The sequence below is a fragment of the Ochotona princeps genome, chromosome 5 (genome assembly GCF_030435755.1).
Source record: "Ochotona princeps isolate mOchPri1 chromosome 5, mOchPri1.hap1, whole genome shotgun sequence".
Classification (NCBI taxonomy): Eukaryota; Metazoa; Chordata; class Mammalia; order Lagomorpha; family Ochotonidae; genus Ochotona; species Ochotona princeps.
In genome coordinates this window covers 94,857,728-94,885,314 of record NC_080836.1, presented here as the reverse complement: position 1 = coordinate 94,885,314, position 27,587 = coordinate 94,857,728, and the positions used below count along the sequence as shown (strand labels likewise).

The window sequence follows — 27,587 nt, the reverse complement described above, 5'->3', positions numbered from 1 at the left end:
TGCATTTTTGGATGTTACAAAGTTGCTATGAATACTTGCACAGATTCTTCCGTGAATACATTCTCATGCCTTTGGAAGAAACACCAGGCAGTACAATTGTGGGTTGCTTATAAGTGCATCCTTAAGGGTGGATATTTGACATGAGAGCTAAAACACAGGTTGATTGTTGCAGTCTGTATCAGAGTGTCCGGGTTCAGAACCTGGCACCTGAGTCTCAAAGTCATGGTTCAAACACTTTGCTATTTATCTGTGACCCTGCCACACACATGGGAAGCATGGATTGAGTTTGGGGCTTCTGGCTTCAGCCACACTCACCTCTTGATGTTACAAGCATTTGAAATGCCAAGTAGCAAGATGGGTGCCGTTTGCTCTGGCCAGCAGAGCCAGAGAGGGAGTGGGGATGAAGCACTGACAGCAGACCAGTGATGGTAGACGTCTCTGCTAGTCTTGCTTTGTTGCTCCTTCACCTCTCCTTATATACTCTTCCGCCCACCCCCACATCCTCATTTAGCAGGATATTGGATACAGATGAGTCCAATTAATCCAGGTGTTTTTAGCCACAAGCCCAGTTCCTGTTCCTGCCAAGTTCCTGTTCCTGCTCAGCCAAAGGAGCACTAATCAACTCCTTAGCCTACAACAATAGCAGAAACTTAGTTACATGAACTGTCACCCGTTGCCTCCCAAGGTTGGCATCAGCGGTTAGCCGAATCAGCAGGAATCATCCTGTACATGGGTACAGGATGTCTTCACCAATGTCACTGCAAGGCCAAGCACCCACCACCTGATAACTTCTTTTTTTTTTTTTTTAATTTTATTTTAAATTCATTAATTACATTGTATTATGTGACACAGTTTCATAGGTACTGGGATTCTCCCCACCCCTCCCCAAACCCTCCCACCATGGTGGATTCCTCCACCTTCACCTGATAACTTCTAAGTGTTAAATAAATAGTTTCCATTTCCAAAAGTAACACTTTTTAAAAATCATTTGTTATTTATCTGATGAGTCATCTGGAACTGGGGTCAATGAGAATAGAAGAAAAAAACATTGATAACAAAATAAGTCATTCCCATATTGTTTATCATATACTGTTTATGATATATTGTTTATCATATAACCTAGTCAGATATATCTGCGCACAGCAAGAAGTACTAGAGACAAGCGTGGGAAGTCTCACTTCTCCTTAAACGGTACAAGGGTCATACATGGGAAGCAATTATGGCTAACTAATAACCCAACATGTTGGGGAAATTCAGAAAACTCCTAGGAGAAGAAACATTTTTAGACAAAATATGGCATGTGGGTGGTAGCAGGTTTAGATGGAGGGAAAGTCAGTGAATCACGGATAGTAGACAGCCTTTTCCAGAAGTGAACTACTGAGGCTGGTGTTACGGTGTAGCACATTAAGTCACCATTTGCAATGCCACCATCCCCTAAGGGTGCCAGCTGCAGTCCAGGCTGCTCTGCTTCCATTACACACGCATTCCGTTATTCCTGGCTCCACTTTCCAGGCATCCACTTCCCTAACTCCTGGCTCTTCACTTCAGCCTGGCCTAGTCCTGACTGTTGTGGCCATTTGAGCAGTAAACCCCGCAGGAGGAAGATCTACATTCCTCACTCAGTAAATGAATTTCAGATAAACAAATACATTTTACATAAAAAAGAAAAGAAGTAGATTTGACTAGCTCCTGGGTGTGATCATTCCTTTCAGTCTAATCGAGGATCCATTGACAGAGCATGACAAGAAGGCAGGCCATGCCTTCTAGAAAGGAACCTTCTAGAAAGGAGGTGACTAAGTTTAGGAGGACTCAGATGAAGTCCAGAACTGTCTTTTACACTCCACAATGCACATTGGAACAAATTCATTTTCTTGCTTCCATATCCTAATATTATAACATGTAGCTATCTAAGCATTTGTTGTCTGCCCATAGCATCTAAGGGCTCTCCACTTGTGAATTTAAAGGTCCACAAATTGGAAGTGTTCAGGAAAAGGAATTATATCTACATTAGACATGAACAGACATTTTTCTTGCCACTAGCTCCTAAATAATACAATACAAAAACCTATCTACAAAGCATTTATGCTATTTTAGGTGTAGTTAAGTCATTTAGAGAGGATTTAAAATGTATGGAAAGAGATGGGTAGCTTTCATGCAAGTATCATGCCATTTTGTGTTAGAGATTGAGTATCTGCAGATTCTGGTGTCCATGGGGGTTCTGAGACCAGTTCCTGAGGATGCTGAATGATTCTATTGCTTATCTGGCCTGGTGTCACCAGATAAGGCAGGCTTTCCCTATTCCTCCATAATCTCCAATTCCAGTTCCAGATTACTAAGTGACCAACATTTCACAGGACACAAACAATAGTTCTTATAAGGCTCAGGGGGATAGGACTAGGGAATAAAGTATGCCTTGTCCAAGCCCACAATCACCTGAAAGGGAGTTGCCTCTCCCTGATTTTGTTTTTCTCTTTATTTCTCAGACTTCAAATATGTTCTCCTTACAAGAGAAGATTCAAGTATATTCGTTTCTAAAGATTTATTTATTTTTATTGGAAAGATAGATTCACAGAGATGGAGAGTCAGAGAAGGATCTTCCACCTGTTGGCTCACTGCCCAAGTGGATCCAATGGCCAGAGGTGAGTCATTCCGAAGCCAGGAACCAGAAGCCTCCTCCAAGTCTCCCATACAGGTACAGGGTCCCAAGGACAGAGGTCATATTCTGCTACTTTCCCAGGCCACAAGCAGGGAGTTGGATGGAAAGTGGAGCAGCTGGGACACAAACCAGCTCTCATATGGGATCCTGGCACTTGAAGAGGGGAGGATCAGCCAATTGAGCCATTTGCCAGGTCCCTCAAGTACATTAATTATATTCTTTTGTTAATTGTTGTGCAATGGGATGTTTTTTTTTCAATCAATTTTTCATGATAAAGTTCCTTAGACTCAGGGATTTCCCCTTCCATCCTGTCCTATACCTACTCCCTACCCCATATTGTAACAATAGTTTATTCCCTCAACAATAGTCACAAGTCCATCACTCTTCTATTCAAGTGTATCCTGACACTGTAGGTAGAGAATGGTATAAAATCCAGCATTCTAGTGACGAGCTGTATTTAACAGTTTCATTGGGAGTCCATCTTTCATTTAGAAGTAGCGATACATACTGCAATGTATCCAATTCATGGTATACTTGCTTCCATTATAAAGTTCCTGTAGATAAACACATGTATATACATGCTTGCTCCTGTATCTATTGATGGAAGGGTGTTGATGCACAAGAATGAACTGAAAAGATCACCAAAATGAGTAAGGGGGGACCTCACTGAAGTCATATCAGAAAGAGTTGACAAATTACATGGCCAGCAACCAAAACAGTAACACAAGTACCCACCAAATATGAAAAACATTCAACCTTATTAGAGAGGAGAGAAATATAAAGAAATATAAAGTAACATAATGACAATGACAAAAATGATTCCTGGTAGTTATTGCTTAAAAATTTATTCGTTTGAAAGACAGAGCAACGGAGAGAGCAGACAAGAGGGAGAAGCAGACCCATCTTGCATCTACTGGTTTACTCCCCAAATGCCTGCAACACGCAGGGCTCTCAGGGGGAAGCCAGGGTCAGGAACTTCACAATGGCCCACAGCATGGGTGGCAGGAGTCCAATTAGCCAAGCCATAATCTGCTGCCTTCCAAACATGTCAGTAGGAAACTAGAGGGGAGGCAGAGTAGCTGCAACCTAAACTGACAGCTGACAAGCAATGCTAGCCTTGCAAACAGTCTCTTAACCCACCAAAGTACAACACCAGCCCATGGGAGGTAGCACTTAAAAGTATACAATCATTACTAATGTAAAAAAAATGATGATACACTAAAAAGATACACCATCTTGCCTATGGCATTCCTACCAAGAACTGGAACAGAATGATGAAAACAGGCAAGCATTCACCGAACACATGGCAAACTTCGAATAAGGCTCCTAGGGATGACCTAATATTTCTTCATTTGGATAATTATTCTGTTGACACAATGAAAACAAGAGCCAAGATATTTCTTTCTAGTCATTGTACATATTTTTAAAGTCTGAAATTATTCCAAAATTTAAGTTTAAAATAAAAAATATTGAAACATAACATGGCTGACTTGCACAGCAAATAATCCAAATGTTCATAAACAGTGGAACCCATAATTTATAATGCACTCATGAAATGGGTACTACGTGAAAAATGAATGAAAGCATCACTGTTTCACAACCTAGGTGATTCTTTGCATGTGATGTTCAACTCCAGTCGAAGTGGTTTATAAAGATAGGAGCAAAAGCAGTCATGAGGGTGAGAATATACAGGAATCTTGGGAAGATGTCTGAGTAATCTGTGATGGTCCCATACCCCCCTGGGGCAGCAGTTACAGGGAGACCATACCCCCTGGGACAGCAGTTACAGGGAGACCATACCCCCTGGGACAGCAGTTACAGGGAGACCATACCCCCTGGGACAGCAGTACGGGGAGAAAGACATGCAGCAACCCTGTCAAGTTGGACATTGATCTGTGCACTTAGCTATCTAAGAGTTCTATAATTAAAAAGTAACAGTAAGGCCAGCATATAACATGGTACCAACTGTTGCCACGGGCCAGCAGATGGGGACTGTGGAGAGGGGTGACTAAGATACACTTTCCAGCAAGCATTTGGCAGGAGTTGCAAAGGAGGAGCTCCAAAACAAGTCCGCTGAAGTGGAGATGCACCAGCACTGAAACAGCCTGAATACACAGACAAGGGACTCATTAAAAAAAAAAATTATTATGTAACCATCAAAATCAGATAAGTAAAGAACAGTGAACAATATGGGTAATGCTCACTCCAATATTATACCTGCACAGCATGTTCCTAACTTAAATATGATATACTTGCTGCAAAAAAAACTAGTCCACAAAATGTTCATGATACGTTCCTCTAGGGGACAAATTCTTGGTTTTCTTCTTTGTGCTTTTGGTGTCTTACACTATTTCTAACATAAGCATGAATTATTTTAATACTCAAAAGTTACAAAAATTAATTTTGATAATTAATATCTCAGAAGACCAAAATTCAGAAAGAAGACAAAATTGTCAATTTCTAATAACCTTTTTGCACTTATACTCTCAACAAAATCTTTCACATTTCATGCAATGGACACCTTTTTCTCATCTTTCAAGAGAAGTTTTTTTTGTTTGTTAAACTTCGACCAAAAAATGTTTACCTAAGTCCTGTCTTTACCACTAAGGGCCTTTCAGCTGCCAGCATTTTATTCCCAAGAGCCGTCTCATCCTCCATCAGCCCGTTTTCTCTATCCCTAGAAATTCTGCCTTAGATGGCAGCTTCTCAAAGAATTCTATGGAAAAACTGTTGCCACTGGGAAAATCAAAACAAACCCAGGGACGATGGAGAGCGCATTTTATTTAAGATACCACAGCAGATCAATACTTCAACAGAAGCAAAAGAAATTGTTGTTGTTGTTTCATTTTTAACTCTACAGAGTCCGAAACATGGGGGTGGCTTTTGTGGAAGGAGGATATTAGTCAAAACACGTCAAGGAAACATAACGCCTTTCCCAAGATTTCCCATCTTCCCTATTCCTTCCCAAACAAAAATCTTAGTGGCTATCCTCTTTCTTTTCATCCATTTGACCCCAACTAAAGATTCTTTTCTTTGCTTTTAAAATACTTTGCTGATTAGCCAATCTCATGTTTGAGTAAGGGTGAGGGAACAAAACTGTGAATTACAGTCTTGACTGGATTTTCTAATACCTAGTTATCTCAGCATGTGGACTCTATCTCACCAGGCAAGTGGTGGGGACCCCTAACTTTGGCATTTCACAGACTGCTAGCATAGGAATGCATTTGCCTGGAAACCATGAGAGTGTTTTGTTTCCCCCTAAATCACATGCTTGGTGAAATACAAGAATGCTCAAGACGGGATTCTTATCTGGACAATGAAGGAGTTAATCATTAATAAAAGTGATAACAAGAATGAAAGTACAGTTTTAAAACGTCAAAGTATGGATATCTTAATTAAAAATTCAACAAATTAAAGCTAGTCTGGGCTTGTTGTCAACAGCCACCGTAACATGCAATATTGTAATCACAGTTGTAAGTTGACAGATATTTCACCATCAGTCTATATTTTAGCAATACCTGCACTGCCTTCACAGTGTCCAGCAGAAGAAAGCAAAACAACTAAATTGTTACTCATTAATCAAAATTATGAGTTTCCTTGTTTAAAAAGGAGAGGGAAACAATACTGGGAAAAATTGGTGAAGCTCAAAGCAGACACAAAGTAAAATGTTCAGAGAAAAACCGCTCCTCCCTGCTTGTGAAAGCAGAAAGCAGGTGATCGCATTTCTGCCAGGTAGAGAAAGGGTGAGCTTGGCACATTCCTCATGCTTCCATCCAGCAGATCGTATTAGGCACATGCCACGTCCCAATCGCATGTTAGTCCCATCCAGCTGTCTTTCCTGAGACACTTCGAGCTATTCTAACCAGAAACCCAACCACACCTCCGGTAGCTCACACCCCGAGTGGTATCTACATATCAAGACTCAGTTTCTCTCTTCAGTTGCAAGTGCTCCTGTGTTTACCACTGGAGCTCTGTCTCCGCTTTCTGCTCACAGCTCTCTCCTTTTCCCTGAGGCTCATCAGCACGTTATCTCATGGCTGTGTGTCAGCGTCTCATATTCACCCTGTAAAGCAGCAGTCCGATTGGCTCTGCTGCTCACTACCCAACAGCAGGTCCCACCGGAAGAAGGGTTATAACACACTGCCTAGACTGCACAAGGCTGCCTTGACTCAGGTGCAGATTCCTGATTCAAAATATGACCATCTATGGCTCAAGAAACCACTCATGGTCTCTTTCCTTTTAAGACACCAGTGAGTAGAGAAATCTCCAGGTGTTGTGAAGAACCTGAGAGACACTCAAGTTTGGTTTTGTGGGAGAAGGAAGGATGAGAAGCTGTGGGGAAGAGAAGGAGAAAGAAAGAGTCATTATGTTGTTACAATTGTATCTGTGAAGAACATCGAATCTGTTAAATATTAAATAAAATTAAATAAAAAAATAAAATCACAGAGGCTGGCAAGGTGGAGTACAGGCTGTTCCTCCACCTGGAAGCATCACCATCATCCTATATGGGCACTGGTTCTAGTACCAGCTGCTCCACTTCCTATCCAGCTCACTACTTATAGTCTGGGAAAGCAATGGATGATGCTCAAGTCCTTGGACCCCTGAACCCACATGGCATGCTGAGAAGAAACTCCCAGCTTCTGATCACTTCAGCTCTGGTCATTGCAGCCATTTGGGAGTGGAGCGGTGGATGGAGGATCTTTCTGTTACTCCTTCTCTCTGTAAATCTGATCTGTCTTCCCCATAAATCAATTTTTAAAAAATTACAAAGATTGATATCATGCTAGTTCTATATTCACTTAGTTTGAATCTCTTTCTCTCCTCACTCCCAGAGGCTTCAGTACCAGACCTTCTTAACACCTCGTAAGCACAGCAACGTCCACCCTGGGATCCCTTCTTTCCATATCACTCCAAGTTGGCACAGGGTGGCATTGATCTGCCATGACAGGGTAGAGTCCAATTTTTATAAAGCTACCATTAAGACTGCATTCTGAAACTCTGGCTCCAGCCCAAAACACCAGCTAGTTTTCCAACACCTAGTTGTTAATGGAACCTGTGTGGACAATCTACATTTGTCCTCCTAAGTCTCTACCTTCCTCCAGAGACTGACTCCTAGGGTTTCCATCAGCCAGGTTCCCATGCTCCCTGGCTTCTGGGGGTATTTGTCCAAAAGGGACAGTGGCAGTACATGAGAATGAGTTGGAGGGAAATCCTTCCTAATTCTGCTCTCCCCTCAACCCCTAACAACTGGTTTGGCCATTATTATCTTTCTCTGCAAATGGCTTCAGCTCTCTCAGAGCTCCCTGATGACAGCCATGCTTTCCCATAGCACCAGCTTTTCCCCTTTCCTTTTTCAAGCTGATGTTACTTGCCCCAAGATGTTTTGTTCTATGCTATTTTTTTTCTCATCCTGCTTAATTCTTTGCAAATGATCCTATCTTTGAACTTCCTTAAATTCCATCTCCCTTTAATATATTTTACAGACTTTTTTAGAGGAGTTTTACATTTACAAGAAGTTTAAGAGAATACAGACTTTCCATATATTCAGTGTCATTCTCACATACTCTGCAGGATTGCTGTATGAGTAATGCATTTGTTTTGATAGTGGAAGATCTCTTGACATAGCTTCTACCTTTGGTGCCTGCATCCCATATGGGAGCTGGTTGGTGTCTTGGTTGCTGCACTTCTGATCCAGCTTCCTGCTTATGGCTTGGGAAAGCTGTAGAGAATGGCTCGAGTCCTTGGGCTTCTGCACCCATGCAGGAGGTCTGGAAGAAATGTCTGGCTCCTGGCTTCAGACCATCTCTGCCCCAACCATTCGGGAGTGAACCACTGGACAGAAGATCTCTGTCTCTCCTTTTCTGTATTTCTGCTTTTTATATAAAAGTGAAATGCTTTTTAAAAGAAAAAAAGATTTATATATTTATTTTAAAGGCTGAGGAGACAGTGAGAGAGAGAGAGAGAGAGGAGAGAGAGAGATCTTCCATCCACTGGTTTGCTTCCCAAGTAGGAGTTGAGTCAGAACCAAGCCAGAACTCTGAGTTTCCCAAATGAGTGGCAAGAGCCCAAGAATCTCGGCCACCTTTTGAGACTTTCCTAGGCACATCAGCAGACAGCTGAATGGCAAGTAGCACAGCTGAAACTCGACAATCATAAAGGACTCTGCCTTAGATAGTTGCTTAATTCACTGTGCCATAACACTGGCCTCAACAAGTTCGTATTTTACACAAAATTCCTTACTTTTTTCACTATTACCTCTTTCCCCCCCCCCCATGATCCCATCCAGGACACAATGCCTTTAGTCATCCTGTCTCTGTAGGCTCCTCCTCGCTGTGACTGCTTGTCAGAATTCTTGTTTTTGATGACCTTACAGGTGTGAGGAGAAACAGTCATGTGTTCTGTAAAGCACTCCTCAACCTGTATCACGCGCGTAGATTATTAAGACGATGGCTCAGCATTGATGCGGACCCTCTGATTACCTGGCTGTGGCAGTGTCTGCCGGTTACTACACCATAAAATGTATCATCTTTCCTTTGCTCATTTCATGTTGTACTCTTTGGAAGGAAGTCACAGTACAGCCCATATTTAAGAAATGAGAAGTTATGTGCCCAGTGTGGTGAACTAGCGGCTAAAGTCCTCGCCTTGTAAGCACCAGGATCCCATATGGGCACCGGTTCTAAGCCCAGCAGCTCCACTTCCCATCCAGCTCCCTGCTTGTGGCCTGGGAAAGCAGTCGAGGAAGGTCCAAAGCCTTGGGACTCTGCACCCACTTGGGAGACCTGGAGGAAGTTCCTGGCTCCTGGCTTCGGACTGGCTCAGCTCCAGCCCCTGCTGTCATTTGGGAAGTGGACCATTGGATGGAAGATCTTCCTCTCCTTCTCTCCTCCTCTCTGTATCTGACTTTGCAAAATAAATACATAAATCTTAAAAAAAAAAAAAAAAGAAATGGGGGAGTTATGCTTCCCCTCCGTAATGGTGTAGTTCAACTAAAATATACATAAAAATTATCACTACTCTCTTCCAGTGTTTCAAGCAAGCTATTTCTTTCTGCAACTCTGGTAACAGAGCTGAACTTGTTACCATCCACCAAAACTGATACCCACGTGTTTGCTTTAGCACAACAAAATTGCAGGAACTAGTGCTTCTCCTACTTTCGTCTGCTTGATTTCCATTCAGTTTTTTTTTTCTCTTTAATTCAAGAACAGCTTTATTGCAATAGTCACAACCCACACAATTATCCCATTTAAATTATACAATGCAGGTTTGTTTTTTTTTTTGAATTTTGCTGTCACCGTAGCAGTGCAGCCATCACCACAGTCAACTTTAGAGCATTCTCTCCATCCCCATACTCCTTAGCCACCAGTCCTTACTGATTTCCATCCCAGTTTTAAGCCTCACCTCCTTATTCATGGAGCTCCCTGGGGAAAGGCAGTTTCTCCTACTCCTGTTTGTCTGACCCTATGCTGAACCTTCTGTTTGCATTGCACCAATTTATTTGAGCTTCCCAGAGCAGGAACTAAATTTTACTCTCTGTGCATCTCTGAGGATTGTACCAGAATCAGAGTGGTTTATCAACCAATGTTGGATGGAAATCAAGGAAGCAAGGGTGGATGAAAGTAGACATCTATAGATCCATAGAAGATCATTTTCTTCGAGGATTTAAAAAAAATGGGGAAACTTGCTTTCACAGCTGTTAATCCTACTACAGCCTTCCTGAAGGGCGACTTGTAATGTCTACTAGAAGTCGTTCGATGTCATATTTTTCACTTAGTAATTCTGTATCTGGAAATATAAATTAGGAGATTATCAAATACATGTGGAAGCTTATTTTTAAGTGAAAAAAAAAAAAGCAAGAGTGGGAGAAAGAGAGAGAGAGAGAGCTTTCATCTGCCCACAATAGCCAGGGCAGGGCCAGGGTGAAGCCAAGAGCTGAGAGGACATTCAGGTCTCCCAGGATGGTGGCAGGGACGCACCTGCTTGGGCTATCACCTGCTACATACGAGAATGCAGCAGCAAGAGACTCGGTGGGGATCAGAGCTGCCAAGACTCAAACTGGCACTCCAATATGGGATCAGGGCATCTCAAGCAGCAACTTAATGTGCTGTGCCACAACATCTATCCCAGATGTTATAATCTTTCAATGTAAAACTTGAGAATAAATTAAAAGTCTAAGAAAAGGCCTTTAAGGTTTTCATGGATATGCTATTCGGTGCTGTGCGACTATTAAAGTCAGGTGGTACACTTACTGAGTAATCATCTTTGACCATGAAATAATGAGTGTGGATTTGGCTTTTTCTTGATATTTTTCTAAGTTGATGAATAATGATGCCACCTGTTTGTAGAAAAAAAAAGTTCAGGTGGACATTTGCAAGGTAGCCTATTTGCCATTTCAAACCCTGACAATCTTCTAAGTACAACTAGAGCTGGATGTTTGACCTGATGGCTGGTTTCGTTACGATGAAGCTAAAACCGCACAGCTGAAGTGACCACCGCCTTTAGTCATCACTTCACTCTCTCATAACACAGAGTGGAGATCCTCAGGGGAAGGGCATTCAGAACTTCTCATTTCTGTCTGCCATCTCCAGGCCACCCGTTAGACCTGTCCCCTGCACATTGCTCTCCTGGTTCTAGAGCACCTCTAGGTGATTACAAAGCAGCCACAGTTGGCAAGCCATGCTTTCTCCCATGCTGATCCTGTTGCTTCTGGGGGAAACCGAGGCTCAGTAAAGCCCAAAATTCCACAGAGACTGAGCCAATCCAAGCCTGCTGATATTCTGCATCTGCTTTTTGCACTTCAGCCAGCCAACAAAATCAAAGTCGGCGTTTTGTAGATCAACAGGCTTAGAGGGAGGCAGTTTTTTCAAGTGGGAAATGAGGAGTACAAAGACTTTTACAATCTCTGATCTCCTCCCCAACCCAACCTTAGAAGTGTGTCAGAGCTGTTCTCACAGAGCCTTTATTGACCAGAACAACATCAGGAAAGATGATCTCCAGTCTAAAATGAAGACGGGGAATGGGACCTCAAAGTTGAAACCCAACTCTATTGGGTAAGCAAAGATGTTAAAAATCAAAATACCATTGTATCTCCGGTTGGCTTTATTCCAGAACAAGTTAGCACAATTCTGGTAATACCTCCACTTTCCTAGCCCTGTCCCAGGATCCCTGCCTCTTTCCCAGGAATGCCAACTTTATGGTAAGAAGCCACACGTGTGCTTTCTGCTGCAGCTTCTCTGAGGTCTAACCTGCATTGACACCTCACAGCTCTGTGACTTAGGTTCTGGATCTTTTCCCCTGGAAGCTGCAAAGTGGAAAGTTTAGATCTGAGAGTCAAAAGCTCTTGTTTCTCTCGACTGTATGATATCTGGAAAGTTCTCCACAAGTGACTTAACCCTGCGGGACTTGGATGTTTTGGGAAATTTCATGAGTACCAGGCATTCTCTAAGGCCCAATCCAAAATACTCAACAACAGGTTTGTGTAAGCCCAGTCCAGTCCTGGTTAGCAAAAGATGTAGTTAATCTTTAAGCTTACAGCATGTGGTTACCAGAATTTGAAAGCCTTCAATTGTTTCCTCACTTGTCCAGTTTCAAGGACTAAAATAAACACTGAAAAATGTGGAAAGTGAATCAAACTCATTGAGATCTAAAATCACATAAATGAAGAAAACAACTCCTCCGTTATTTGAAGGGTTCTTCAGTTCTAGGGCTGACTTCTAAGAAAAGTGGGAGAAAGACCATTTGATATTTTATTTTCAATATTTATTGTTTAGTTTTTAAAAAACTATTTTTTTTTTACTGTAACTTGCGGCCATAGGTTCATAAACCTCACTGAACTCCTACTCATGGAGTAGGCTCTAGCGGGAAAATAATGGGCAGGAACACACAAGTTTTTTGCATTCTTCGAGCTTCCCACCCACTGGAGGAGGCTGCTGGTTATCAGATATTCACACATGAACATGCTCACACAATGTGATAAATACTGAAAAGAAAAAAAACAAAAGAAGCACAGAGCCTAACTTAGGGAGAGACAGCAGAGGTTCACCCTGAGGAATTGACCTTTGAAAGCTGCAGAATGGGAGGAGAGTGACAGGCAGCTGGGGCAGACCATGTCCCCAAATTCCTATGGGCTCCCCGGAGTATTTTGCATGCAACCACCTGGAGTGTAGAATGCTGCATGTGTTTGTAACATGTTCATCTTACTAAGTCATTTGAAGCTGGTTCACCTTTCAAAACATTCATAAATTGCTCATGCATCTAATGCTCTCAGGCTCTCACGTTCACTTTTTCCCTTCTTATCCTCCAACACAGCAACGTGTGATCTTGTATTGTTAGCTCTCTCTTTTCCATGATGGGCAGTGAGTAAAGGTTCCACACTGGAGGGAGACCGAGGACACTCCTGCCATTTGCCTCTGGGAGACCCACGCACCCCCAAGCACCACGAGCATTCTCCTGTAGGAGCGCACTTAGCCTGACTTTAAAGGGGAAACTGGAGACTTCTCTGGAATTGAACGCATCATCACCAGGAAACAGGAGCACACATGCCTTTCCAGCCTCCGGAATTAGAAAACCTTGAGAAGGGTGGTGGCTGGGGAACAGAACAGAGTGCAGTACAAGCATCTGATACCTGCAGGTGCACACAGCCGTGTGCACTGAAGACGCCACAGACAGGAGCACAGACAGGGACATGTCAGCAGGCAGGGGACTGACGGCTTCTTGCCACCATCACCCCCCAGCCCCTCCACAATCCACCCCCTTTCTAAGATAACGCTACTGGAAACGAAGGTGGTCTCAAACTCATTTTAAAACTAACAGAATGCCTGGTGTGGCTGAGATGGAATAACTTAAAGGAAAATATGATAGGAGATTTTTCTGCAGTGAAACTCAAACCCTTAAATGAATCCTAAAACTCAGCGCTCCTAACGGCCCATAATTCTTGTCAACAGAGTTACAAATCTACACATAAGCAAATGTCACCAAAACATTCTACGAAGAACAGAATGTGGCTTTCAAATTTAGGATGAATTAGAATGGCTCAGCAACTTGCCTCGTTGGCACACTTTTCACTCTGCTTAGGGAAGGGGCAGCGTTGCGGTGAGGCCGGTGCCAATGCCTCCTGGGCAGCCATCTGCAGCCCGCCTGGCCCTTCCCGCCTGTGGTCCCTGCGCACTGCTGCTGTCCTCAGAGCCGCAGTGACCGCCCCCCCCCCAAAGCATCGCTCCAAACGCACGGAGGCCAGTTCACTAAAGGTCTCCGGCCGAGCAGCAGGAACCCCAGGACTCCGGACGGCACGAGAGAGGGGCGGACGCTCACTGTCCCCGGAGGGGGGTGGCGGCCTTGGAGGTGTCGCTCTCCTCAGCATCAAGAGACCCCACGTTCGCCCGCAAAGCTGCCGGCACTGAGCGGTGGAGAATGCACCGGTGGACCTTACGCGCACCGACCAGGGGAGCGGAGCCGGGCGGAAACTCAGGAGTAACCGGGGAAATGTCAGGATTTCTCCCCGTGGAAGCGCCAAGGCCATCTCCGCTCTTTGCAATTACGTAACTCTCATACTTGGTAGAATGCACAGGAGCACCAATCTGACTACTGCGGTGAGGCGTCCGCAAGCAGACGCTGCAGTTAGAGACTTTGGGCGCAAAGTGTGAGGCGTCCCGGCGGACCCTCCACAGCGACAGGGGGTGGGTGGCATCCTAGGGGCTGGACCCCACCGCACTGCCGTGGCTTCCTCTTGTACGCACGGCGGCCCAAGCACGGCTGCCGGGGCTGTGCCGTCTTGGCCCGCCTGGCACGGTGCACCCCATAACCGGCGTCCCGCAACTCTGAGACCCGCACCTGCCACGGCATCAGGGCGGCTGCCCCCTCCTCCCTCCCTGACGAACACCTGCCCGCGGTTACCTGCGGGGCCGCGTCTCTCCTCAGCCCATTGGGCGGCCCCCCGCCGCCTTTGCCGTTGGCGCAGGGGAGATGCCCGACCCCGAGGGCCGGCGTCTCGCCCTCCGAGGGGCCCGCGCTGCTCTCCCGGGGGCCTTCATCCGACGCTGGGAAGAGCCCGCAACAGCGCTGGAAGCGGGCCACGAGCTGGGAATCCTGCAGACTCCACAGCAGCTCCGCCATGGCGAGCCTAGGCTGTGCTCCGCCGCACCACAGCCTCCGCGCAGCTATCCGGGTCCCGCGCCTCGGGCCCCGCACACGCCCACTCGGCACGCGGGGCGGAGGGCGCCAGCCAACAGGTGTGCTGCCCAGGCCCTAGCGCCGGCCCTTCAAGCGTGGCTCCCAGGTGTCCGCCTCCACCTTGCGCAAGGCACGCCCTCTCTATGCCCCCACCCCTCTCCACCTCTTCCTCTTCCTCCCTGCGGGCTCCGGCGGCCGCGAGCGTCCGGCCTGCCTGCCTTTGGACTCACTCGAAACTGGGTGGAGCAGCGCAGGTGCCTGAGCCGCGCCTCTTTCCGCTGCCGCACCCGCACGCCTTCCTGGTGGGCTGCAGTCCTGACTTTGAAAGGGGACTGGGAGCACAAGTGCACCTGCGCGAATTCATCCCATAGCATGCGAGGGGGTTGGGGGTGGGGAGGAATCTCAGAGTGACCTTCCCCTTTAAGATTTGATCAGTTCTCCACAGACAGCACGCCCCCTCCCATCACCGCTTCCTGCAGAAATTTTAGTGCAGGGAAAACCCCGAGTTCTTTCCGAACTTTGTGAGAGAACTGGAGGCTGCAACACCTTGACCTTGCTCAAGAACTTGGGAGGTCCAGGGTGGACTCCGAGTCACCCTCTGTGTTGCTGCCCTCACCCATGTGGGATGGCAACTGGGGAACACTGTGGAGTGGGTGGGGAACAATTACATGTGCTGCCACCTAAGCTGCTTATTTGCTTGCTACTACTTCCCATTCTGCCTCTGTTCAAGAAAAGACACAAAAAGATGGAACGTGGCAACTCTGGAACGTAAGGTCCTAAGAGATCAAAGTGATTGAAGATGCGGAGAAGGAGCTCCCTGGACACATTCAGCAGGCTGCCTCGGCTGTGTCCTCGCTCCTGGAGGACTTGGGCACTGCAGCGGCATGGGAGTCAGAAGCAACAGAGCAACCAGGCCCAGGTGACTGACTACCTGCATCAAAAGTGCAATTCAGTCCTTCAGTCCTCAGCCTGCAGCACACGACTAGTGCCTGGGGGGCCATGCAAAACCTGCTGTTTGGTTGCACAAACGACCAAAAAGTAACCCCTGCCACAACCTTGCTTATCCTCATGTCCCTGTAGGCCTGCAAGTCTTTGGGATGCATCTTCCAAGGATGATGTCGTCTCCTTCCTGCTCCAGTTTCTGGATTCTTTGTTTCCTGTGTGGGAAACGAGGCCAGAGTGGCCGAGAGCTGTGAAATGCTTGGTAGCGTTTCCTCTAAAGCCTAAGAGCTGTTGCACACCCCAGCTTGGTCAGACTCAGGACCCAGGAGCCTTTCTCTCCAGGGCTGGTGGCTGTCATTTGTGCATTTGTGCCTGTGGGCACCAAACCCTTTGGTTTGGTTTGAAAAACTGGAGTTGGGATCTGGCATGGTAGCTGGGATCCCATCTGGATGCCAGTTCGGTGTCTCAGCTGCTCCACTTACCATCCAGCTCCCTGCTTGTGACTTGCGAAAGCAGTTGAGGATGGCCCAAAGCCTTAGGACCCTACATCCGCATGAGAGACCAGGAAGAAGCTCCTGGTTCCTGGCTTCAGACTGGCTCAGCTCTGGCTGTTGTGGCCACTTGGGGAATGAACCAATGGATGAAAGATCTTTCTCTTTGTATCTCTCCTTCTCTCTGTAAATCTACCTTTCAAATAAAAATAAATAAAACCGTATTTTTAAAAACTGGAGTTGTATTAGTTGAGGACCTGTTTTGGTTATGTGTTAAAGAGATGTGTTCTCCAGAACTGGTGCAAGTGGCATAGTGGACTAAGCCTCCACCTGTGGCACTAGGATCCCATATGGACACTGTTTGGAGTCCTGGCCGCTTTGCCTCTGATCGAGCTCCTTGCTTATGGACTGGGAAAGCAGTGGAGGATGGCTCAAGTCCTTGGGTCCTTGCATTCACATGGGACAGCTGGAAGAAGCTACTGGGTACTATTTTTTTAATTGGTACAGCTCCACCCATTGCAGCTATTTGGAGAAAGAACCAGGGGTGAAAGGACTTTAGCTACTAGGCCACGCCGCCGGGCCCAGAAATCACATCTTTAAGTAAAAATAAAATAAAGATGTAAAAATAAGAAATGTGTTCTCCAGATATGAGGGTGGGAAGCATCACTATACTCTTAAATCAGTGTTGTGAAACACATCAAATTGCTTCATTTTATATAAATGAAATAAGTTCAATATTTGCAAAAAAAATTTCCAAAAAAAAGTGTGTTCTTACAGGGAGGTACCTGCATCATGAATCTTCTAAATTTAGCTTCAAATGTTCTTTCTCCCCAGGAGGAAGAAGAGGTGGGGAAAGCATGGCCCACCCAGCAGAAGAGTAACATCAAAGAACTGGATTTTCAGACAGACCATATTGTCTCCTCGGAGGATCAAACAGTGATTCGAGCTCCTGGTGACTCATGATGTCATCAGTGACAAGTGGCTGAGCACCTCAGTCTTCCTCGTCATTCTTTCTGGTTCCTATGAAAATCTTAGCTCTCTGTAAGGCACCTGGTGAGGTCATCACTCCACAGGGCACACAGTCACTCAGCTCAGAAAGACTCCTCAGGACGACTGGGCTCTAAACACCTTACGGAAGACCTAGCAACCTGTGACTGGTCGATAGTGGTAGGTATGATTCCACAGAGCTTTCCTGCTAAATTTCATCAATGTTCTGAACACAGATTTCCCAGCCAAGCTAACAGAAATCACATCTTTTTTTTTAAAAAAAGATTTTATTATTATTATTGGAAAGCCGGATATACACAGAGGAGGAGAGACAGAGAGAAAGATATTCCATCCGATGTTTCACTCCCCAAGTGAGCCGCAACGGGCCGGTGCACACCAATCCGATGCCGGGAACCAGGAACCTCTTCTGGGTCTCCCACGCGGGTGCAGGGTCCCAATGCATTGGGCTGTCCTGGACTGCTTTCCCAGGCCACAAGCAGGGAGCTGGATGGGAAGTGGAGCTGCCGGGATTAGAATCGGTGCCCATATGGGATCCCGGGGCGAGTTCAAGGTGAGGACTTTAGCCGCTAGGCCATGCCGCCGGGCCCAGAAATCACATCTTTAAGAAGTGGGAGGGTGTTGTAGGTTTGCTGTACTGGTGTGGAACTGTCAACTAGTAACCTAAGAAAATATAATAGAAAAAAAAAATGTGTTAGAAAACTACATGTAGTTCTTCTATAGTTTCTTGCTAATCCTGGTTGGGAGAAATTCATTTTACTACCTTTTCCCCAGGGTGAAATCCAGTGATTAACACCTTGCTCATTTGTACATATGTAGCAATTACTGGATGCTGTAATTTAAAGAAGTAGGCGGTGGATGTGTTAATTAGGGTAAAGGTTAAGCTGCTGTAACAAAACAATCAGAGATATAGTAGATTAAAGAATGTAGACTCCTCCACCCCGAGCAGTTAAAGTTGGTTGGATGCTCTGTTCCCTAGCTCCACTCCATGGCTTGGCTTCTTTTCATCTTATTACTCCAACATGCCCTAGAACAAATCCCTACATCATTGCCCTCTTTCTCATGGTTGGAGCTGGACTGTGGGCAACTCTGGGGTCCAGCACCCGAAAAGGAACAGATGGCAGGTGTCCTGAGCAGTAACTGTGTATGACACAAGTGAAACAGAAGTTCACACATCACTTCCCTGCCGTTCCTTCAAGTGAGAATGTAGTTGCATGACCTCAAAAAAGGCTTTGAAATAGCCTCTCCAGCCTTTTGATTTCATTATATTGCTGGACAAGAACAGAGTTGTTTCGTGGGAAATCCAAAGCTGTCAGTCTTCATTCACCATGGTGTGGACACAAACCAATATTGCTTAAGATTTGTAAAATATAATTTCATGTTAGATTTATTTTTTTTTAAGATTTATTCATTTTATTACAGCCAGATATACACAGAGGAGGAGAGACAGAGAGGAAGATCTTCCGTCCGATGTTTCACTTCCCAAGTGAGCCGCAACGGGCCGGTGCACGCCGATCCGATGCCGGGAACCAGGAACCTCTTCCGGGTCTCCCACGCGGGTGCAGGGTCCCAAAGATTTGGGCCGTCCTCCCAGGCCACAAGCAGGGAGCTGGATGGGAAGTGGAGCTGCCGGGATTAGAACCGGTGCCCATATGGGATCCCGGGGCTTTCAAGGCAAGGACTTTAGCTGCTAGGCCACGCCACTGGGCCCTCATGTTAGATTTAATAAATAATATATACCTAGGCAGCCTGTGCTTAATCTGGCATAATCTAAATGCATATATATATATATATGTGTGTGTGTGTGTATATATATATATACACACACACACATATATATATATATATAAGCCAGTATAAATAAGTTATTTAAAGGGACAACTTGTATGCCCTTAGTTAATGAAAATGGGGGATTCAGGGTAATATAATCCATTAATCAATCATCCATAAGAGACTGATTGCCTGTAATCACCCGAGATTGTCAATGTTCATTTTATCACTGTTATTGCTACTTCCCAAGAGTAATGATGGTCTAGTCCTTAATGTACTCTCATCAGTGCACGGGATGCATGCTGGCATTCATTCCTACACGAAGATGCTGGATACTCTTTTTCTCTAACCTAGCGTCACATTGATACCTTTGTTATATGCTTGTCAGCCTCATGTGGATGAAGATTCAGGTGGACTGTGCTGAAGGGATGCATAATGGAAGTGCAGCAAAACTTACTATGTTCATAGCTGTAAACAGAGGGAAGTATGTCCTCATGTATGGAGTACAGGATGGACTCACAGTGATATGGCTAATCATCTACATTGTTGGGAGACACCTCAGTGGCAGCAGGATGGACTTGTGAAAATTCATGAAAAATACCCATTGTAAGACTGGAGGGGAGATGTGTGGGGAGGCGAGAATGAACGTGAGGAGAGGGAAGGGAGACCCCAGTGCCTATTAAATGGTGTCATAACAATAAAAAAATCATAAAAAAATGAGGTGATTAAAAGGGGCTAGACCACTACCACTTTTAAGTGAAAAAAGAATTGCATTTATTGCATGTTGCATTTTCATTCTGATTTAGATTTGTCCTTCTACAGAGTTAGCAATTTTTAAATTATAACCAGAACATTTAAGTTTCAGCTGTGCAATGCATTCTGGGTTAAGATCAATGTGCAGGGTTTGAATTCAATATTAGTTATCAATTGCTGTACACAATACTTTCCCCCACAAATCAATCACTGAAAACAGCAGCATTATCACACAGTTGTGTTGCCTCAGGAATCTCAAGGCTCAAGGTGGGGAGTAAAATTCCAAGACTATACAGGTAGTCGCTGGCAGATTTCTGTTCTGTCAGAGGATAGGCAAAGATTGCCATATGAACTTCTCCATAGACTAGCTCATTATTTTGCCTTTTTCTTTAAATATTTATTTTATTTACTTGAAAGGCAAAATTACAGAAGAGGAGGGAGAGAGAGAGAGAAAAAAAATCTTCCATTTGCTGCTTAACTCTCCAAGTGATCAAAAAAAGCTGGAGCAGAGCCGGCTTGAAGCCAGGAGCCTGGAACTTCACAAGGCTCTTCCAGATGAGTTGTAGGGCCCAGGTATTTGAGCCATCTTCCATTGTTTTCCCAGGCCATTAGCAGAGAGCTGGATCAGAAATGGTGCAGCCAGGAATTGCACTGGTGATGCAGCCAGGAATTGCATCTGGGATGCAGGCAGTGCAAGCAGCAGCTTAACTCACTACACCAAAACTCCAGCCCCTGGAAGTCCTTTTCCTTCATCAGAGCAAGAACATGAAGAAATCTGAGACATGGAGAGACTCCAAACAAGGCAAATATGAAAGCTCTTATAGTCTCGGAGGCAATGTCCCAAGACTTTTGTCATATTCTACTTCCCAGGACTAGTTACTCACTAGACCCAGCAAACTCCAGGACTGAGACAAGAGCTAAATCACAGAAGGTATGGTGGCTGGAAACATTTCAGAATTGCTACTACATGTTCTTTACACTTATATTAATTCTCTCGCTTCACAGATGTAGTGTTAATATATATTACCCCCTAAGAAATGTGATGTATAACACTTAGTTTCAAACAGCTTCCATTTGTCACAAAAATAAGATGCTCACACATCAGGAGAAAATGCATGTTAGCTTAAAAATAATGGTGAAATGGAAGAAATAAGGCATAAGACCAAAGAATTATTATTAAAAAAAAACCCTACAGGTACAACAGTTGTAATTCCTGAATCGAGGATCCAAATTACCTTGTAAATCTGTCAGAAGTTACAGGTATACTAAAATAAATGAAGATGTAATTTAAAAATTTTTTAATAATTGCTTTTTAAAATGTTAATTGATTTTTAACAGATTCAATATGATTTGTAGAAACAATTCTGAGAATATAATGATATTCCCTTCCTCTCTTTTATCCTCTTCCTCTCCCTTTCTCTTTCTTTTTAAGTGTTTGAGATAACTTATATTAAATTTACACTATAGTAAAAGGGCTTAATACTTCACAAAATAACAAGTTTAACTATTGAAAGTTAAAAAGATGTTAGATTAGTGAGAATACAGATAGTGGCTAAGAACAATAATTGAATAGAAAAATGACCATTTCGGCCACATACAGTAAATTTTAAAGCAATCATGAATCATTAAAACTGTTGTAAGATAGCATTCTTAACTATTGGTTTGACAAAGGTATAAAATCATCTTCCTAACTCTCGGTTATCCCAACCAAAAGCCTTAGAACGCTGTTTCATATATTCACATCACTTTCCATGTCCTTTAGTGTTTGGTAATTTTCCACGTATATTTTCTGCATTCTTTTATTTATTCATTCTTATTTTCCATTTTACAATTTTGCAGGCATATTTCTCCATTTTTTTAGAGGTCTTTTTCCATTTCTCTTTTTCAATGTTTTATAATTTTCCTCATAGAGATCTTCTACATATTTAGTTAGGTTTGTGCCAAGGTATTTAAGTGTCTTCTCTATCATTTTTAAAGGGACAGTACTAACTAGTTTTGTTTTTTTTCAGTCCTGTGGTTGTTTGTGTATACTAGGGCCATTGATTGCATTGATTTATCTTGTACCATGCCACATTACCAAACTATTTTATAAGAGCTAGTAGCCTCTTTATCAAGTTTTTTTTTTTGGTTCTCCCATATATAGAATCATGTTGTCTACACAGACAGTTTGACTTTCTCTTTTCCAATTTAAATTCTTTTAATTTATTTTTCTTGCACATTCACTCTAGTGAGGACTTCCAGTACTATATTGAATATCAGTGGTGAGAGCATACATGTTTGTCTAGTCCAGATCTTAGTTGGAAAGCTTCCAATCATTTCCCCATTCAGTATGATTCTGGCATCGAGTTTGTCATAAATTGCTTCGATTGTGTTGTAGAATATTCTTTATATGCCTGCCTTGCTTAGAGTTTATAGCATCAAGTGGCGCTGGATTTTATCAAATGCTTTCTCTGCATCTATTGAAACTATCATATGGTTTTTGTTCTTCAATGTGTTGATGTGTTACATCATATTTATAGATTTGTATATGTTAAGCCATCCCTGTGTGGCAGGGATAAATCCCATTTGGTCTGGATGAATGATCTGCTTGATGTATTTTTTTCTTCTATTGGCTAGTATTTTGTTGAAGATTTTAGTGTCTAGGTGCAACATGGCTAGCGGTCTGTAATTTTCATTCTCTGTTCTGTCTCTGGCTGGTTTTGGAATTAGGGTGATGTCGGCTTCCTCGTTCATGTTGCTTGTTGTTTTGCTATTGCCCTTCCCTATGGCCTTTCAGATTTGTGGACTTTCTCTTCAAGCAGATTTTGTCTTGATGATGCGTCTGTTGTGACCAAATTTGTGGGTATTATTTGTTGTTCTTGTACTGTACTAAGAGTTTCCTGTTTGTTCTTGTTCTGGGATGATGTCTGAATTTTTCATATTTTGCTTTTTGGGGTGTGTGTGTGTGCGCGCGCGCGCGCGTGCTGGTTTGCTGGGGCTGCGGTGGGAGGCTTCAGCCTCAGTCTCTGGAAAGAGTGCCACCCTAGCTGTTTCCCTCAACCCTGGGCTCTCCCAGGTCATAGTTGGGCTTTTGCCTGCATAGACTCTACAGAGTCTGGGGTCAGGGAGGTAATTGCAGTGCAGGGCTGCTGCAAGCCTGCTTGGGCAGTGCCCCTCTCTGTTTTCCCACACCTGCAACTTGTGGAACTGTGAAGCAGAGCAGGCCCACAGTTTTATTCCTGGTACCTCTGCTGACTGTTCTGCTTGCAGTTGCCAACTACAGGGTGTGCTCAAGTTCAGTACCAGGCAGTTCCTGCCTCTGATATGTGTTCTCCTTCCGGTTTTCATTTTCCTCTCTAGTTTGGCTTTAGGTGCACCCGGTGTTGGCAACTGAGCCTCGGGGTCTTAGTGCTAGCCAGTGTGAGTGCATCTGGGCTTTCATTGTGGCTTACTTTGGGATTCGTGCAACTGATCCAGATCCAGTTTCTCCATCCATGGATCCAGTGTTCCCCTCTCAGGTGATTCTGGTATCCATCTGGGGGGTTAAAGTATGAACTCTCTGGGTGTGGGGTGGATTCTGTTTTTATTTCCTGAGTCCTCCCCTCGGTTGGTTCGCTCCCTGGAGGCCTACTCCCCAATGTCTCATTCTCCAGTGGTATAGTTGCTTTAATCTGGGGGGGGCGATCAATTGCCAGCCTGTGGACTTCCACTCAGCTTTGACTCCCTTCATCGGTGTTCTATCCTCTGGCCCTTTGCCTCACATTATCTCTATGGGCAGACTCCCACCAGAAGTCTGCCTATTCCTGTTACTTTTGTATTGACTCCAAATTCACTAGATTTTTGTCTGTGGATTGTGGTGCCTTCCTGTCGCTGGCCTGTGCTCACCTTCCTTTTGGACTGCTGGCTGAAGCCTTGGGCATTTTCAGAAGTTTTTCCTTGTCTGTGCAACTCCTGCTTCTCTACGCTGACCACCAGGGAGCTTTAATCACCCTGTAGGGTGATTTTCCTTCTTTAGCTCTATTCTGCACCTGGTTTTCTCTCGCAGCTCTCTTACCCTTATCAGCAATCTTGTACCCTCCCCACACACACCTGTTACAATTTATTTATTTATATTGGAAAGGCAAACTCTATTTACAGAGAGAAGGAAAGACAGAAGGGTCTTTTACCTGCTAGTTCACTGCCCAAATGGCCACAATGGCTGAAAGCTAAGCCAATCTTGAGCCAAGAGCCAGAAGCTTCTTCTGGGTTCTCCATGTGGGTGCAAAGTTCCAAGGCTTTGAGCCAAGCTCTACTGCTTTCTTAGGCCACAAAGCAAGGAGCTGGATGACAAGTGGAGCAGCTGGCAATCAGTGCCCATATGGGATGCTGGCACTAGCAAAGTGAGGATTTATCCGTTGAACACCAGGCCCAACTTTATTTTTTGATACTGTTTACATAGTTGATAAGGATGCACACCCTCTCCAGAGGGCTAAGGCATGAAAAAAACTGGGTGGGACAAATGTTTCAATTTTTTCTCCTGTTTCCGCAGGGAGGAAATGGGAGGGGGCTACTCCTTGATGTCAAACTTCATCAGCACCCAGGAATGGGGAACAGTCGTTGAAAGAGATCAATGTAGGGAAGAATATTCTGAGGTTGTTAGTTGAGTGGTTTTGATAGTTTTAAGAAGTTGTCAGCTTTGTTGCACTAGCATTGAGAACATATTTCCCAGGTCTACTGGCTGATCATCCCACTTTAGTGCATCCATAGACCTAGGACCATGTTACAAAGCTTGGCCAGGAGAATCGTTCAGCTGGCAGGTGTCCCGCTTTCCATCCTCTGGTGAAGAACTCTGCTGACCTGGACGAGCTGGCTGTCATGTACCCTGTGTGCATCTGGGCATACTGTTCACTGTACAGGCACCAGCAGCTAAGGAGGCCCAGTCCAGATACATGCACTCCAAAGTTGGGCCATGTGATTTTCCTTATAGCCAGAGTTTGAGTCCAACAGTCTAGTTGATGAGTTCCAATAAGAAATCTCACCTAGGTGACGTCAGACTTGACTCTTTTGTGAACCATCCAGTGCATGTTCAGGCTCAGTCCATAACCTGCAGCAGCCAGTGCACATGCAAGTGGATACAGCTGTCCAGTCAATTCCACCACCATCCCATTTCTCAAGTGAACTTATGGGTGCTGTGGCCTAGCCCAATTTAGCCCACCACGGGCCTGGTCTTCACATACATCAATGCATGCCACCTCCTAGTCAGGGTGACCCTAATAACCTCCACCAGGCCCATCACCAGCTCTGGTTTTGCATATACTGGCATGTGCTGTGACCTGACCCAGTCCATTCCACATCCTGTTTGGTTCAGTTCACTTCCATGGGTGCTGTAGCTTAGCTCAGTCCAACTCAACCCATCCCTGTCTCAGTCCAACTCAACCCATCCCTGTCTCTCATGTTCACCAGTGGGAGCTACAGCCCAACAGGGTAGTATCCATAGTTTCCCTACCAGGCCTATTCCTGGACCTGGATCTTGTGCCCGCCAGGAAGTACTGCATTCCAGCCTGACATGACTCAGAAAGAGTCCCATCACTTGCCAGCCAGTGTTGTGTCCTAGCCCAGCAAGTGTGCACTCATTCTGGCTTATTGTGCAAGCCAGTGGATGTGGCAACCTAGCTCAGCCTGACATGCCTACAGACCAGACCAGACCCAGGTTCAGCTCTCAACAGTGGAAGCAGCAGTCCATCAAGGGAGTCCCCAAAGCTCCCATTCCAGACCCACTCCCAACCCTGGCTCTTGTGCATGCCAGCAGGTATTGCAGCCCAGCCTGAGATGGCCCACCAACTGTCTTGGCATTTCCAAGCAAGTGGTACAGCCTGGCTCAGCCCAGCCCAGCCCCAGTCCCAGTTCTTGCTGGCAGATGTAGCAACCTGACCCACTCCCGGTCTTCACGCGAACTGGTGGATGTTGCAGTCCAATCCAGTCTGGCCTGCACACCACCCTGGCTCTCACTCATGCCAGTGTGTGCTGTGGATTGACCTTCCCAGCCCCTGCTCCCTGACTAAGTTCATGTATATACCTGTGGGTGCTGCAGTTTGGCTTGCCTGGCCTGCCCCCGGCCTGCCCCCAGCCTAGGCTCTTGTACTCTTCAATGGGAGCTGCAACCTAGCACAGAAGTTCCCCAAGTTCCTTATCAGTCTCATTTCCCAGCCCTGGATATTAGATCTCGAGTGTGCTAGCATTTGCTGTGGCCTAACCTGACATGGCTGGCTACCAGTCCTGGTACTCACTGGCAGGAACTACAGCTTAACCCAACTGGCCCACATCCATTAAGGCTCACAAGCTCCAGTGGGTGATGGAGCCTGGCCCAGTCTGGCCTGCCCCCAAATCCAGCCCACAGGAATGAAACAGGTGCTTCAGGCTTACCCAGTCTGGTTTTCCCTTAATCTCAGCCAAGAGCTCACCAGTGGTAGCTGTAACCTAGCAGGGGAGGAGGAGTCCCCAAAGTTCCTCTATCAGGCCTTTTTCCAAACCCAGGTCTTGTGTATGTTGTAGGGTAATTTAACCCAATCTGACATGACCCACCTGCAGTCTCTTGCTGGTAGGTTTGCAGTTTTGCCTAGCTGGATGTGGCTCACACTCTTATCCTGGTTCTTGTGCCTGCCAGCCCTGGCCCAACCTGGCCTGGCCCCAGACCCAGACCAAGCCTACACATTGTTGCAGCCTTGCCTGGACTGGCTTACCCCATCCCTGCTTATTTACCTCTGCAGCAGGAGGTTCAGCCTAGCAGGTGGAATTACCCAAGTTTCCCTATCAGCTCCCAGCCTAGATCTGGTGCATGTAAGTGTCACAGCCCTGTTCAGTACGGTCTGCCCTCAACTGTGGCCTTTGCATATGCCGGTGGATGCTGTAACAATGCCCAGCCCGGACTCCTCCCAGCTCTGGATCCCACAAGTATTAAGTGAGTTAAGTGGTCCAGCCTGGATCAATGTGTCATCACCCTCATCTCTCCAAGCAAACATGAATACTGGCAGGTTCTGAAGGCCCACAAAGGCAAGCCCACAAGTACACCCAGATCCAGTTCTCTTGCATTTAGCTGGGAGCTGTGGCCTAGCCTGGTGCGGTCCACTCCCTGCTCTGATGCTCATGGGGTGTTACTAGGGCCTAGCCCAGCCAGGCATGCCTCCTAGCCACAGATTTTTGCATGCACCAACATACTGAAGGTGATGCTATTTAGCCCAGCCCAGGTCTCCCATGTAAGCAGGTGCCTTGGGCTGACCCAGACAAGACCCCCCAGTTTCCCTCCAGTAGATCCTTTGGCCTTGTCTTTCTTTCTTACCTGAAAGTGGAGCGACCTGTCCATAGAAGTCTCCATGAATCATTCCTTGCCTGTCAAACATACCTTCAGTTGCTCCGACTGCAATACAGCCCCAGGCCCCCTTTCCCGAGCAATCTGCAGCCCTCACTTCTCTTACAGCCAGGATGGTGTGTCCTGGCCTTGCGTTCCCTGCATTCCCCACGTGTCTTAAAAAAAAATAGACTGGGTGGGCCCAGCACGATAGTCTAGTGGCTGAAGTCCTTGCCTTGTATGTGCCAGGAACCCATATGGATATCCCATCCCGGCTGTTCCACTTCCCTTTCAGCTCCCTGCTTGTGGCCTAGGAAAGCAGTAGAGAACGGCCCAAAGACTTGGGACACTGTACCTGCATGGTAGGTGGATCCTGGCTCTTGGCTTTGGATCAGCTCAGCTCCAGCTGCTGTGGCCATTGGGGAGTGAACCAGTAGATGGAGGATCTTTCTCTGTCCCTTCCTTCTCTCTGTAAATCTGACTTTACAATTAAAAAAAAATC

General features: G+C 45.4%; 1 protein-coding gene across 1 annotated transcript in view; it reads right to left on the bottom strand.

The window, feature by feature from the left end:
- The window catches only part of SGPP2 (sphingosine-1-phosphate phosphatase 2), a 115,729-nt gene extending 100,965 nt beyond the window's left edge, over positions 1–14,764 (bottom strand). The window contains exon 1 of the mRNA XM_004576778.2: positions 14,546–14,764. Coding sequence (XP_004576835.2) covers positions 14,546–14,764 — 219 coding nt within the window. The remainder of the gene's footprint in view (positions 1–14,545) is intronic.
- Positions 14,765–27,587: the final 12,823 nt, after the last annotated feature.